This window comes from Fulmarus glacialis, unplaced genomic scaffold (assembly GCF_000690835.1).
Source record: "Fulmarus glacialis isolate BGI_N327 unplaced genomic scaffold, ASM69083v1 scaffold6121, whole genome shotgun sequence".
Taxonomy (NCBI): domain Eukaryota; kingdom Metazoa; phylum Chordata; class Aves; order Procellariiformes; family Procellariidae; genus Fulmarus; species Fulmarus glacialis.
The window spans coordinates 28,115-43,903 of NW_009193409.1; the positions used below are offsets into that span (position 1 = coordinate 28,115).

Consider the following 15,789-nt stretch of genomic DNA (forward strand, 5'->3'; position numbering starts at 1 on the left):
CCGTTTTCTTCATTAAATAGTTAACGGTACTGAATAGTGTTTTTATCTGGCTACGGTCTGCAGTGACTTAAAGTCTAAGTACTATCTGAAAGCTGCTGCTCTTCTTTCTGTTAAATAAATTAGCAACCTAATACATAGGTAACCTCGATAAAGAGATGTTTGGCAGAAAAGAAACGCTAACGGACACCTGGAGCTGAAGGCAGAGCATTTGAGTTTAAAAATGGAACTGTACTCCTCAGCTCAAAAGTGGTCCTTAAAGGTACAGATATGGCATGTCAGCAGTATGGTGCAGTGAAGGTGCCCATGTTTTATTAGTTTGGGGGGAGGGAGGGACCAGGACTTCAGGACTATAACCCTGATACCCCTTTAAATAAAAGGATTAACTTAACAGCAGACTACTTGTCTGATTAAATCGTTCTGTGCTTCTGTAACAGCAGGAGAGATCTAGTAGACATGGTATTTAATTTCATTGGTTTCCTGAACTTGGTTATGAAACAGCAAAGGTCACTTATGCAATCAGAAATGTTTACAAAAACTGTTTGTTTACTATATACATATATATATATATAAAAAAAAAAATGTTGTGAAGGTACTATCAAGAAAAGGTTAGTCCAATTGCAGAGATTTAAAAACCTTTCTCCAAAATTTCTATAGACAAAGTGAGATGTTATGTATTTAATATACTTGATCAAATAATGTATATGTACCCTTTAGTTCAGAGAGATATCTTTTGTGCAATACGGACTACAGCAATGTGCCTACATAAAACTACAAATGGATTTTTATTCTATATGCATTTTGTCTAAACCAATATTTTGTTATAGAATGAAATCATGTTATTGTAGGCAAATAATGTGCTAGATCATTCCTCAAGTATTCTAGCTGACTTGATTTCCTTATGAAACTACATTTTTAAGTATTTCTACTAAAATATGCTAACCACCCTGAATTGCCTTCTCCGAATTTCTGACTTTAAAAGCCTGTTTAATACAGGCTGAAGAGTGTTGTGCTACACCAGTGGCATCAAGCAGTCACTCACTGTAGTCTAATAATTAGGTGATTTTATAAATTACCCCATTTCTAAAAGGCACTGTTAACCTGTGGGATTTGAGCCAAACTGACTTCCCAATGTTCAGTGACAGTTTTCCTTGAATGCCAAATTGCTACGAATTGTCTTTGAAAAAATGAAAAACAACTTCACATCCTATCTGGGATGTTCTAGGAAAGAGTTACATGGCATTTTCCAAAAACAACTGGCATTCTACCCATTTTTTAACTGATACAATTGGAGATTAGGGTAGTATTAGGTAAAATTTCACACAAGTAGTGTGACATACATTGTTGGGTATGTAGATATGAGCATTGATAATTATTGAAACAGCTGCCCCTCAGTTTGAACTGATGAGTATTGAAATGAAGCATTTGGGGCTTTCACGGTTACCTTTTCACGTTTCAGTATTACCCGAGTACGCTCTATATTCTGTAACTGTAATAATGATAATAATACACCGTAATAATGCTGATTGAAAGAGAGCAGTCCCTGCCTTCAGTATTTATCTCTACTGCAAAAGTCTGCCTAACATAGCTCAAGCACAATCACCTGAGAGCTCTGCTCTCCTCCGCACACTGGTGCAGAAAGAATTGTGTACATACATCAGATCATTGATAGGAAAGACTACGCCGAGGATGTATTTAAGGCAAGATTATTTTAAAATAATGTTCTGTATCACTGAAGAGGTGTAGCTAATAGAAGCTGGGTTTAAACCAGACTTTTTCTTTCAAAAATGTTACTTTTTCTCTGTCTGTGCAGTCCGCTCCCTTGTTGATAAAAGTCCATAGAGTTGGGTTCAGCTGTCATCCCAGCCAGCTGAGTAAAACTAGCATTGAAGTGCTCATTCCTTATTTGGGTGAAAAAGGTTGGCTTCAGAACTAAGGACAAGATGGAAAAGAGAGTTATTTGTTGAACTGATGGTCCCCAGTGCAGAGGTGAGAGATTAAATGTTGCTCAGAGCCACACAAGGTTAACAGTTAAAACTGAAGCCAACCCGGAAAGCAAAATACGATGTTGCCTGCAGCATAGTACTTGCTTAATATTGTTTCCTGTGGGCCAGCAGAGAATAGGGGCCATGGTGTAATTGGGGGTAAGAATGTCAATGGTGCTGTAAATGCACAAGAACAGGTACTGAAAGGCTTCCTAATTTTGTAACTGTCTAGTTTGCATAAAGGACTAACAACCTACAAAACCATCGTTTTACAAAAGCTGAGTTTACAGAGCTGAGTTCCTGATCCAGCAATCAGATCCATGCAGGAAAGTCTTGTGCCACCACCGAGACCCGGTTGCAGGGCCGGGGTGTGCGAGTAGTCAGTGATGGTGAAGGGCTGTGAAAGCGTACAAAGCGCTATCGTAATGTCCATGTTAATAATGTTACAGTTAGGAGTGCAGAAGGTGTAAAGCTCAATCAAAAACGTTACACGCTAATAATTGAAACGTCTCCTACCAGTCATTGTTTATGCCATCTCGATGCTTGGTCAGGTCGTATCCCTGTGTGATTTTCTTGAGTCGGGTTGAAAACACCTGTAAATAAGTCTGCTCGTAGAAAAAAAATAGTAGTGTTGGGAGCTGCTACAGGGTCATGCTACTTTAATATAATGAACTAATAAAACTGCTACGTAATGGTGTGTGCTGCCTTAAAATCTCTTTTGTTGTTGTTTTCAAGCTAGAGTATTAATGTTTGGGAATGATTGTTAAGACATGCAAATGCAGGCTATGCTTAGCATGAGGCAATTGTTCATCTTTGTTTTTAAACAAAGTTGTAAGATAACTATGCAAATGTATTTTATTAAAGGGACATAAAAGGATCTAGTTTGTCTGTTGTGGTTTTTTTGTCCATCTGGGGAGCATTTTTTCCCATCGGAATAGCTTGGAAAGAGCATTACGTTACCTGGCTCTGTGACGGAGCGACTTGATTTTGCTTTTTACCTCTTGAAAATGGAATAATAAATTTCTTCTGTTGTAGCAGAGAGAGTATACTGCAGTTACTGATCAGGGGAGATTGGATAAAAGTTTTTATTATGTTTCCAGGGCCTGATGGAAACCAACCTTTCCACGGCGGCAAATTTCTTGGATTAGTTCCTTTCAAGGTTTCAGTAGGCACAGAGGCTACTGACAGCTACAGGTAGTGACAGGAGTACATTGCAAGTGAATTAGCCTTATGTGTGCCAGCAGAGATTGTAAAATGGCTATGGGTGATGTCCCGTGATACCATCGGTCCGTTCTCTGGCTGTACTGAAGGGACTGTTTTAATGCCAGCCCATGGTACTTAAGGTGAGATGTAGTCTTTCGATGGTAGCCTGGGAAAATAGAGGCAGGCTAATACAGGCAAAAAAAACGCTTACCTGCTTTTTCCAGCCATATCAACTGGCTTGAGCTAAAAAAACCCAAACAAACAAACAAACAAACAAACCCCCCCACACACACCCCAAAAAACCTCACAACCCTAAACAAACCAAGCTATTTCCTATAAATGCAATTTATATAGGCCACCTCTACCCCTAAATAGTCTTCACTGACCCAAAGCAGTGATGCCTCTGGTATATAGGTAGATCCTTCAGGACAAGTGCCTGAGCTCATCCTTGGGGCTTAAGACGTCTTTCCAGAGCTGTCATTTTTGATGTGTTTGTTCATTGTTCGTTGAGTGGGGAAGGGGACAAAGCACTTCGTGCCCAAGCAGATCTGGGTATCTTTGAAAGCCTTGTATCCGTCTGGTTTTTACCTCAATTCTCTGGAATTGGCTTTTAAGTGAAGAATTTTAATTCACTTCCCCTTTTTTAACAAAGAAAAAAAAGGAAATTTTTTGAAATGGTGATAGGTCTCGTTCATCTTTCTTTCATTGGAGGATTTCTTTTCTTCAGAAAGTGTCATTCTTCCCCTTGAACGTACTCAAATCCAAAATACATCAGTAGTTAGAAAGGTTTTCTCCCCAAGCCCTCCACGTTTTTCAGGCACTTGGATCTCCTGCAGAGTAGAACATCTTTTGACTGTGAAACTCAGCAGTTTTTCATGCAGGGTGAGTTATGTTAGAAGGAAGAAAGTATTTCTTGTTCAGGTATATTTGGAGAGGGAAGTATAATTTTAACCATAACTTTAGAGACTGGGATTTCCTGTTTATAAACTCTCCAGCTTGTTTTACCCTGCCCCTGCGAGACAGCTGCTTCCTCGTCTTGGAGAGCAGGATTTATCGCAGAAGGTACCACAGCTGTAGTAGGCATCGCTGTCTTGCCATCCCTAAGTTTCAAAGGTACCCGTCACCCACTGCTCCCTCCCTTAGATGTTGTTCTCCGGAGGGAGCTGGGCCGATCATGCCCAGATTGTCCGAGCAGCCTGGCAGAACCCTGCTCTCAGTGGAAGAAGCAGGCGGGCTGCCCTCCAAAGGTAATGTAAACCTCTTATCTAGTCACCAGAGGCCGGTGAGCCCCCAGCGTGGGCAGCTGAGATTCCCCTTTGCAGGCGCTCCCAAAAATCTCACCGCTTTTCATTAGCTGTACGGGGAGCTCGGGGTGAAGCTTCACAAGACAGAAGCCAAACCAACAGCTTTCTGCTGCCAAAAAAGGCAGTTTTACTGCTTCCACGCACATTCCTGGCCGCTAAACTAGCAGAAAACTACCGTTTTCTTTTTCCCCCTTGGGATTCATTTGCTGCCAGGGTATGAGCTGGGAGTCAGATAAGTGCCAGTGCAAGGAAAGGAGGGAACAGGAATGTGGGAGGAGAATGGGTAGAGATGCAGGTCCACCCTTTCCGAACCAGTGAGGCCATGGGTTGCTATGGCCACTTTGGAAAAACATTGGCAAATGCACTAGGTAGGTTGTTTTATTCTCTGTCTCGTTCGCCTTTCTTCCCTTCAGATCCAAATGCCTGAATTCACCCTCTAAAATCAGATGTGTGCACTGCGTACTACGTTTTTATGCCAGTATTATCGGACCCATCAAAATTTGGGGTGTTTTCGAAAGTGCTTATTTAAATATAAAATAGCACTCATCTGTTCATCCCAAAAGCCGATAATCTAAATACAAGGTTAGTGCAGGAGCCTGTTAATTTAACTGCATTTTTGTATCTGATAATGAGCTTATAAACCAGGTCTATTTTAGGTGCATAAAAAACGCCTGTTTTCCTTCCAGTGTTTGCTTCAACTTCAAGTAGACGGCATGAGACAGACACAAATCTGAGCGCGTGGGTTGTTCTAACAGCTGTGATATAAGCAAACAGCAACAGGAGCTTCAGTCCATCCCTGCTTTTGTGGCAGGAGTGTACCTTGCAGTAGAAAAGAGAACCACGTGGTCAAAGCTGAGACTTCAGATCTGGACAAATAAAGTCCGGTTACTGTGCAAGCCCTTGATTACCCTAAAATTTCATGTCTTAGGAACCAGGTGGGCTTAATCTCAGTCCTGTACAGACTAAAGAATGATGCTAGAATCCAGAAGTAGCACACGTTGGCACAGTCCATCTTGATGGATTGAGATACCAAACTTCATAGGAATCACTTTGATCTGTAACTTTACTCCTTTTTCTCATCTAATTTTGGCCTGATTGTAACTTTGGGAATAACTAAGGCCAGAAGCAGCATTCTGCATGATCAAAAGAGCTGCAATCCCAGATCTCTTCATAAAAAATGGCATTTTCTCAAATCTTGTCAGAAAGCTTAAGATCTGTGATCCTCCTTAGGAGTACAAAACAGAACTGAAAAGTCCTGATTTTAAATCTAGCTATTGTCTTTACTGTTTTACTTCTTTGTGTTGTTCAAAGGGTTTCCCTATTAAAATACTTCGAATGATATCGTAAAACTTCATTTGACAAGAGTTTCTCTTTTGCTGAGGGTTGCTGCTCCTTCAGAGCAGCTTGATGCCTGTGCAGCAGGAAGCACACAAGCCTGGGAGGTTCCCATTAGGCAACTGTCACATCAAGTTTAGCCAAATGTTTAGTATTTCTTGGGTTTCCCCCCCCCCCAGATTTATTACTAACTCATTTTCATTTCATTATTTAGAGTAGCCTTCCCATAAACAGATCTATACATTGGCAGTGAGTAGAATAAAGTCACATTCTAGTGTCCTAGATGTGTTAGGGTGATGAGGGAGACGCAGCCCTTCGTGCTGTAGGTCACGCTGCCTTACACAACGCCTGTAAACTTTCAAAAAGTATCTTTCCTCTAGAAGTGCCAGATCTAAGTAAGTCTCTGTGATGTCCTTTCTGCTATCCTGCAAAATCCATTGTTCACGTTATATTAAAATCTAATGCCATCACATCAAGTGATAGATGTATGTTCTCAAATGCTCTGCAATTGTTTCTTTTTTTTATTTCCCCCCACCCTGCTACTTTGCAGTACTCTGCTAGCACGTGACGGCTAACAGAGGGGTCAGAGTTTGACTTTCTGTGCTCTCCTTTACCCATCTAAAAATATTCACCACTTTGTTTTTACCAATTTTTGATTCGGTTATTAAATTTCAAATGTTGTCATACTTACTAACACTTACACAGTAGAGAAAAAGCAGTGTGAAGCTGTAGGGTCTGGATGTTATTACAGAAAACTTGGGGTTTGTGTCATTGAATGTCTGTGTGTTCCTGTGCATGATTTTGATTATTCATACTTGATGCATAAAAACAATTCAACATATTTCAGGCTCATTTTGTTTCTAAACGAGAAAAAAAGTTGTGCAACTGTGAAGTTATGCAACTATAACATTATGCATTATAACTTTACAAATTTGTACTCGTGGTTTGTATCATAAATTAATAACTAAGGCTTTAGAAATGGGGTGGAGATGAAAGGTGCAATGTCGTAAGCCAGACCCAGACACATTCTAGATGACTTCATCTCACAAAAGACATTGCACAAGGTAAGAGAAAATCACAGTTTCAAAATGGTATGGCAGAAAAGGAGAAGAGATGAGAAAAATTATGAGACAAATGGAGTGGCAGGAAGTCAGGAATTCTTATTCTGCATCACAGTACAAGAACAAGGGATGTTCAAAGAAATAAAAAGGCAACAGACTAAAAAACGACATAAAGTGGGGAGGGGGTCGATCACTACATCACTCAATTTTGAAACCTGCTGCTGCTGTGGACAGGTTTTTACCACTGTGTATATAGTCTGAACTGTATGGCTGGTGTGAGTTGATGCAAATTTGTTAATTCATCAGATTGGATGGCCTGAGTGGGATCTAAATTACTGGCTTACTTCTTGTAGGGTGTGCTGATCTCCAAAGCCTTGACACTATGCAACCAATGGAAAGGAAAAGGCAGGGCTACATTCACGAACTCATTCAGACAGAAGAAAGATACATGGATGATCTTCAGCTCGTCTTAGAGGTGAGATGTCTTAGATGTGAAAATGCATTTGGAAAAAGAACACCTCTGTCCTACTGAATAATAGCAATAAAGGGATTCTTATGAATTGCGAAATGCTAGAAGAAGAAAGTGAGGTTGTGTGAGCACCTCCCTTTCTAGCGAATGTTAGTGGTTGTTCACCAGGCAAAAACATCACGTTGTAAAAGCCATCGTCTTACGAGGACCTTCCTATTTTCCAAATCCTGTTCTTAGGTGTTTGGGCTCAGCGTAAAGATGATGGGCTGGGCTGTGTTGTCTCGCAAAGCTGCACAGGCTCAGACAGAGGCTGTATAAGCACCATAAAAGTTTGTCTGCCTTCGTCTCTGATTTTATTTCTGGAAGCAAGACTACCTCACTAGGCAGGGCAGGAACTGGCCAGCATTAGGTAGCCTTGGGCGTCTGACTTGACCTCTCTATATAAAACAGCTATGTCGTGAAGTGTTAAAGGTTAAACAGACTGAGCTACACAGGTATTCTGCTCTCCAGAGGTACTGTGCCGAGGGTCCCTGAAAGAAGCTGTAGTTCTGCACACAGATTGACTATGAGTGCTCTGGGCATGGGAATAGATGTGATGCATAAGTGTAATTTGTGTAGCAATTGACTCTGAAATCAGCGCTTCCACTGAACAGTCAGCCTGCAGGTCCCCGTGCTTGTCCCTGCTTCACAAATGGTGATACTGGTGTCAGAATGAGGTCACACACTTGGGAAAAATAGCGACAGCTGTCACAAGTGCTAGTAAGGAATTGCTTTTAACTTCTCCTGAGAAATTGGATACTGAGCATTCAAAAAAAGCAAAATCACTGCTAGGCTAAACAAGAGGCTGAGCTGCTTTTGTTTGTTTGACTGCAGGTTTTCCAAAAACCAATGGCTGATTCAGGCTGCCTCACAGAAGGCGAAATGGGGCTGATCTTTGTTAACTGGAAGGAACTCATCATGTCAAATACAAAATTACTGAAGTGAGTACTTAGCCAAATTTTTATGTTTTCATCTTTATTCTCTTGCTCCTTTCCCTAAGAAATTTTCTGGTTTTACAGTAAATACTTCTGTCCTTCCTGATTATTTCCTGTGCATGCATGCATTCAGAACAGCTAAATGTATTCACACTACCTCACAAAAAAGGAGTTGTTAAGAGAGAGAGGGGAATAAACAGCAATAACAGATGCACATTTGCTATAATACCTTAGAAAAAGAATGTGCACGGGAGGCGTTCTTCCCACTTTTCTGCAAAGCAACCTTCTGTTCTCTAAAAATAAACTTCGGAGAGACAAAGTGGCTACTAACTCATTTAAGTGGGATGCTGGTTGAATGTGGGGATTGATGCCGATTGTCCCAGAAACCTCAAAGGAGAGTCTCAGTCCTGCAGACCCCATCAGGCAGATCGTTCAGCTCAGCATGTTGTGCTGGTGACTTCCTGGGGGCTTCAGGCTGGACCCCACACCGCCTGGAAGCGCCCGTGCTGTGTAAGGGAATTCACCTTGCAGCCTTGCGTCCTTTCAGAGATGGATGTTGTAAGGACCTTGATTTAGGCCTCGCAGACTTGGCAGCAAAGTTGGATGGTGATTTCTTTCCTCTTCAGAGCCTTGCGAGTGCGTAAGAAAACAGGAGGAGAAAAAATGCCAGTACAGATGATTGGGGACATCTTAGCAGCAGAGCTCTCTCACATGCAGGCCTACATTCGATTCTGCAGCTGCCAGCTTAACGGAGCTTCGTTGCTGCAGCAGAAAACTGATGAAGATGTTGATTTCAAAGACTACTTAAAGGTATCTTATACAGTAGCTTTTGTGCCTTCACCTTTCCTCAATGACAGGAGCCCAATCAGATCAAAATAACCCAGAAGAGTATAAAATCTTGCAGAATAGCTAAGAACCTTCTAAGATGTATTTATATGATAACCATGGTTAACACTGTGTGTGCTTTTTATTTATATACCTGTCTTTCTCTCTAGCTCATTTATTACTCCATTTCCCATTCCATTGCTCGTTACTTCAGTGTAACACTAACCCCACGAAGCTATGGTGCCGGTGTCTGCACCTTCCCAAAAATTCATGCTGTCAGAAGGGGTAAGAGTCTATGGAGTTGAAATAAAAAAGCTGCTGTTCTGAACACGCTTGTAATTCAGTGGTGCATGCAGTGTGTCTGACCGGTGGGGTTGCAGCCGGGGTCAGAGGTGTGCCGTGAGCGTCACAGGCAGGCACACTGCAGAAATAAATAAGGAATTGCGGCCATACTGCAGCTGATGCGGTGGCTTTGAGGCCATGAAAGGAGAAATGTCAGAACTGTTGACCTCAGGCATTTGTTTCTTTCATTGCTTTGGTTTTTTCAACCTGAGTGGAGCCTGTAATGTCAAAATAAAAGCTGGAACGGTTTTGAATGTAAGGATTTTGCATGAACAATGATCCTACGGCTTATGCTGGCAAAGCGTCTGAGTACAATGACAGCGCCGGCTTTCCTGTTTGTTCTAGATACAAGTACTGTTTGTTTACCAAAAAATCTCAGATTTCTTGGAATGCCTGGAAAAATGAATCTGATCAAACAGTTTTCAGTTTTCAGTGCGGTGAGGCAACTGTTTCTTGATGAGTAATGCAATGTCTCTGTTAAATCTCTGGGTTGCACCGTAGAAACTTGCCTTGGACCCTCGCTGCAAAGGAATGCCCCTCTCCAGTTTCCTCCTGAAACCTATGCAAAGAATAACCCGCTACCCTCTGCTCATAAAGAGTGTGAGTACCCTAAGCGAGGTTTTGTAGGTGAATGCTTCTGAGTTTGATCTCGATAGCAAAAAAAAAAAAAAAAAAGCCCTGTCCCTTTATGGGGATTTCTCTGAGACTGCAGAGAAGTAGTACCTGTGCTTACCTCTGTTTTGATCTTTTCTCCCCTTTTTGATCCATACCAGATTCTAGAGAACACTCCAGAAAATCACCCTGATCACAGTAATCTCAAGCTTGCCTTGGAGCGTGCGGAGGAGCTGTGCTCTCAGGTTAATGAAGGGGTGCGTGAGAAAGAGAACTCGGACAGGCTGGAATGGATACAGTCCCACGTCCAGTGCGAAGGTCTTGCTGAGGTAGCCACGTTGATACGCTGTACAGTGAAGACTTTTCTGAGTTGTTTCAGAAAGGCCAGGGGGGGAGTGGGGGTCCTTGCTCACATCCGTTATTGGAACATGATCCACTGATCCACTGCTGAGCTCTTGGCAGAGAAGCTTTTATTAAATTCTGCTTGCAGCCATAATGTGATGAGCCCTCGTTGTTTTTGCATTATTTTGGCAGTGGAGAAATCTCGGTTTATCAGCTTAAACCTGATACCATTTAAACGGTTAAATGAACAGAAGTTAAGTCTTATCTCTGAAGTTATGCTCATGCTGCCTTTGGGCTAAGTCAGGTGTTACTATGTGGAATTTCACTTAGTGTGTGTTTCCCAGTGTGTTTTCCTTCATGCAGAAAGGGCACAGAAGCCCTCAATGCCAGATGCTCGAAGGTATGTGGGGTTCAGGCTCCTGTACGTTTCAGGACAGCCTTCAAAATGAGGTGGTGTGACAGTTCTTCACTGGCTGCATAAGGAACCAGGGCTTGACAGACCCAGAAGGTCTGTCTTAGTTCCATCAACTAATCGTGCACCCATAAGAGGTGACCTGACTGCAGACTCTGCAGGCTCTTCTTAAACACAGCTTCTGGCCAACGGAAAATTGGCCATGAGATAAATGCCTTCATCCAGTCAGACCCGTGTGTATGTTGTTAAGGCTTAAATCTACTTTAAGTTGGGAGTAGTGCTGATACCATGGCAGATCATAGAACAGTTTCCCTTCTCTTCGTTTGTAACTAAATTTATTAAACAAAACAGAAGAGGATTTTGAGCAGCCTGAGCAATCTCCATTGTAAAGAGGAGCAGGAACTGATGCCTGCATTAACTTGCTGCTGCTAATGGGTTTTGTCTCTCCTAGCAACCGGTGTTCAACTCCCTCACAAACTGCTTGGGGCCACGGAAACTCCTGCACAGTGGCAAGCTGTACAAGGCTAAGAGCAGTAAGGAACTGTACGGCTTCCTTTTCAATGACTTCCTCCTCCTCACCTACATGGTTAAACAGTTTGTCTCTTCCGGCTCCGATAAACTGTTCAGCCCCAAATCCAACTCCCAGTTCAAAATGTACAAAATGGTGAGTGAATCGAGGTGCCCCACGGTCATGTTGATACAGTGGGACCTGGTTTCTGATGAGGAATGCTGTTCTCCCCACTGGGATTAGCTGTCTGGCCCCGTCTGATCGTTTGCTGTCATACGGGCACATATGGCCCGTATTAGTCCCTGGAAAAGGACAGGCTTCTGTGTCTTGATTTAATAAACACTTTTGTCCGCTTTGGGGTGAAAGGGCAGAAATAGCATCATGCCTGAGCAGCTGAGTGGGATGTTCAGAAGCAGGAGCCTTGACTTATTTTTGCACGAGTTCCTGCATCCACAAGAAAATACTTGTCCTTCTTTAGAAAATAGTAAAAGGTCAAAACTTTAGTCTCTGTGTCCACACAGTGTGTGTTCTCAGGATTTTGGAATTGGGGAGGTAAGTTTAAATATTGGGGCTGCTTTCCGATGGGGAACCTGAGAGATGTCCAGGATTTCCAAGCTCCACACTGCAGCTCTGCTTATGCAGTCCTGCCCCTTTCACAAAGCTCTTCATTTAGGAAGACAGAATGGGGTTTATCACCAGAGTAGTTTTTCTTTCAGTCCTTTCTCACGTCCTTTATATGATGATCTGATTGTTCATCTTGTGTCCTATGACTTTCATTAATATATTTAAACATCCTTGTAGAGTTTCCGCTTATTGTGAGGGTGACGCTGCCACAGTGATGTTTGCTTTTCTTTCAGCCTGTTTTCCTTAATGAAGTCCTAGTGAAATTGCCCACAGACCCTTCAAGTGATGAGCCAGTTTTCCACATATCACACATTGACAGAGTTTACACACTTAAAACTGACAACATTAATGAGCGGTGAGTAGTGAAAATGCAGATCTGAGCTTAAACTTGTTGATCATGGGCGTAGGCTGTGTTTCCAGTGAGCGGACATGGGGGTCTCTGAGTTCAAGAACAGTGTTTAGTTTCCCGGTCAGAGAATAAACTCGTCTGACTCTCATTTGAATTACCAGTTTTCTCTCATTTTGTTCTGCTCGTCTACTGCTCCTCAATGTTACAGTCGTATAGAATAGTTCAGGGCTGCAAAGTCCAGCATCCCATAGGATTCTTCCCATAGGATTCTTCCCCAGTCCTGGGCAGTCTTTAATGTGACCCAGCAGTCTTTAATAAAAGAGCAGCTCCACTTTCATTTATTTAGGCTGATGTGGAAATGTGGCATAAGATTAAATCCAAAACCTCCATCGCTTTAGTCCTTGAACTAACTTGATTTGTGATGCCTCTGAAACCCAGTGGGGGAGAAAAATGGCAAAAGAGATTTTTGCAGAGTCACTGATACTGAGGAATTTCCTGCCTGTGGTATGACCCTGACCATAGGGATTGCTCTTTGCAGCACTGCCTGGGTCCAGAAAATCAAAGCAGCATCAGAGCAGTACATCGAAACTGAGAAGAAGAAACGTGAAAAGGCTTATCAAGGTACCTACGGGGTTCTGCATTTCCCTCTCATCCACCCGGACACGTCGGCAGGGTCTTTTCTGGAGGATGCCACAGTGTCTTCAGATCTATTGCCAGTTTTTACGGTTGCAACCAATCCATTTATTTCTGACTTCTTTGTTCCCAGCTCGTTCACAGAAGACCTCAGGAATAGGACGCTTGATGGTGCATGTGATTGAAGCAACAGAGCTAAAGGCCTGTAAGCCCAATGGTAAGTGAAGAAAGTAGTGTCAAATCACTATTAGTCCTGCAACATTTGGAAAGGCTTGCTGAGAGGAGTTTGGCGATTTGAGAAACGTTGTGGATTCAGCTACAGCTTCTGAATGAATTAGCCATTATTTAGTTTCAGAGGACCAAGTGAAGAACCAGCTCTGCCACTCGAGGATATAGGGATTGCCTGACCCACATCTTCTGGACAGCAGCATCAGTGTGTGTCCAAGCAGCCTCCAGTCGGGGAGGGAGGTTCCTGCGCTGCATAGGTGTTTCACTGCTTGTTCTGTGTTTAGGGAAGAGCAACCCGTATTGTGAAATCAGCATGGGCTCTCAGAGCTACACTACGAGGACGCTGCAGGACACCTTGAACCCCAAGTGGAACTTCAACTGCCAGTTCTTCATTAAGGATCTGTATCAGGATGTCCTGTGTATCACCATGTTTGACAGAGATCAGTTCTCACCTGATGGTAAGTGTGAACATTTGTTTAGGAAAAGAATGCTTTTTTGTGACTTGGGGTACATAGCTCCTCACCAGCAGTTCCAAGAGCCTGTAGGTCTGATTGCTTCCTGAGAAATGTTGTGTAAAAACAATGCCTCCTTACTCAAGAGGTTCAATAGCCCTCCAGAGCCAACAGCTCTGGGCAGTCAGATTTGATCCTACTCTGGCTTTTGTATAAGACACAGAATTATTATTTTGTCAGACTGGGGGGACAGAGAAGTTGAAAGCAGAAGTTTTTCTCTCTCACTATAGGTGATGCCCAAAAATAAGGTGCTAGGTTATATTCGCGCAGCAACAGCTTGATAAGCTTTCTTTTTTTTGCTTGGAAACTGAAGATGTTTTTGGCAGTTGGTAGCTTCTAGTACTCTTTAAAAGGTTAAGTGCTTTTTCAGGGCTCTGACACACAGTTGATTATTTCAGATTTGCAAGGTACTGCCTTGACCTGAGTTGCCTATATGGAACTACAGCTCAGTCTTTTCTCCTGTGAGGTAACGTGACTTTGCTAGGCTGCTTCTCCCCGTTGGACAGCTGGGTCTTGTTTTTTTCATGATAAACTTTTTAATGCACACACGCACACACACAAAGATGTTTATATATGAAATGGCCACAAAGAGGGTATGTAATTTCTGAATAGGACTGTAAACCTATGAGTGGCAGTAGCTGTTCAAGGTCATTGTTCCTGTGAAAAGAATGATACATGAGCCTAACTAAAAGTTGGCTCAGCCAAAACAGTTGAATTTTTTTTTATTGTCTTCATAGCACCACAGCGGACTTGTAAACAGGTTCCATCACTTAACTCTGACCTTCCAGCTCTAAGACAGGAGAACACTTGAAATTGTGTTTCTGAAAGAGAACTGTATTTTTAAAGCCCTTAGATCAAACTGTGACATAAAGGCATGTTTTCCATCTATAGCATTTTTTGTCTTCTAAAAAGAAGACCCTTTTTTGTCACTGCTGGCTGATTTACACAGGGCTGAGGGCTAGTCAAACAGGAAGCAGTGCGCTGGAACTGAATACATACTATGCAGCATTGCTGCTTAACCTGACACTTTCAGATTTTCTAAGCTTAACATCTTTGCTTAATGAAATTTCTTATTCGTTTGCCCAACAGATTTTTTGGGTCGCACTGAAGTTCCAGTAGCAAAAATCAGAACAGAACAAGAAAGCAAAGGCCCCACGACTAAACACTTACTGCTGCATGAAGTTCCAACAGGCGAAGTCTGGGTCCGTTTTGACCTGCAGCTCTTTGATCAGAAAACACTCCTCTAAGAACACTTCTTTTAATTTATGAAGGACAACTGAAGCTGACAGCCTGAACATTTTTTTGTAAAAGATTCCTTGCCCCACGCTGGTTATTAAGCAAGAGTTCCTGCTGCTTCCATATTTCCTCTTAGTTACTGGTTGCATTTAGTTCCTTGCAGTGTTCAAAGTTATTGTTGATCTATGCAAACACAAATGTTACTGTATATACAGTACTATAGCTCAGTGCCTTTTTATTATGTTGGGATATGTTGGCTTTGGATGCCAATGTTTCCATTTTCAGGGCCATAAAAAGTATTAAGTAGAAATGTGGCATCAAGATGTATGTATAGTTTACCACTTAGTCTAACAGATAGACTGAGGAATGGTTTAAGCTCAGCACTAGAATCATTCCATTTGAAATCTGAAAAGTGATATCCACTGGAATCTTCCCATCTCAGGATGATAGTTTTAAAGATTAAATGCTGAAGAAGCCTTAGCACTGGAGACGTCTCCAATATATTGTATATTCTTTAAGAATCAAGTGTAGTTCTTTACTTGACTTAGTTCTGCACTGAAATCTAACTGCTACTTGATTTTTCTTTCTGCTTCAGTTTGATTCATCATTCTCTGCTGAGACAATGTGGTTGTGAAGAATAACTAGAAAAAAATATTTTAAATACTGTGACCCACAATAATGTGGAAAAATACTCTTCAGCTTTTGTTTTTTTTCCTAAATGTAAGTTATTTGTGTACATTTCCTTGGTCTTGCAGACCTCCATGTGAATCTTGAAGCTTTGACATTGCCAACATGTATATAGAGAGTAAAATATAAGTTTATTAATGTAATTTGTCTA

At 41.9% G+C, this 15,789-nt stretch overlaps 1 protein-coding gene across 1 annotated transcript in view; it reads left to right on the plus strand.

Moving 5' to 3' along the window:
- The window catches only part of ITSN2 (intersectin 2), a gene marked incomplete at its 5' end in the record, with an annotated part of 41,754 nt that extends 26,513 nt beyond the window's left edge, over window positions 1–15,241 (plus strand). The window contains 11 exons of the mRNA XM_009587442.1: window positions 7,239–7,360; window positions 8,228–8,334; window positions 8,955–9,138; window positions 9,997–10,095; window positions 10,269–10,436; window positions 11,313–11,525; window positions 12,227–12,348; window positions 12,881–12,963; window positions 13,109–13,192; window positions 13,488–13,661; window positions 14,805–15,241. Of these exons, the coding sequence (XP_009585737.1) occupies window positions 7,239–7,360; window positions 8,228–8,334; window positions 8,955–9,138; window positions 9,997–10,095; window positions 10,269–10,436; window positions 11,313–11,525; window positions 12,227–12,348; window positions 12,881–12,963; window positions 13,109–13,192; window positions 13,488–13,661; window positions 14,805–14,962 (1,514 nt within the window). The remainder of the gene's footprint in view (window positions 1–7,238; window positions 7,361–8,227; window positions 8,335–8,954; window positions 9,139–9,996; window positions 10,096–10,268; window positions 10,437–11,312; window positions 11,526–12,226; window positions 12,349–12,880; window positions 12,964–13,108; window positions 13,193–13,487; window positions 13,662–14,804) is intronic.
- Window positions 15,242–15,789: the final 548 nt, after the last annotated feature.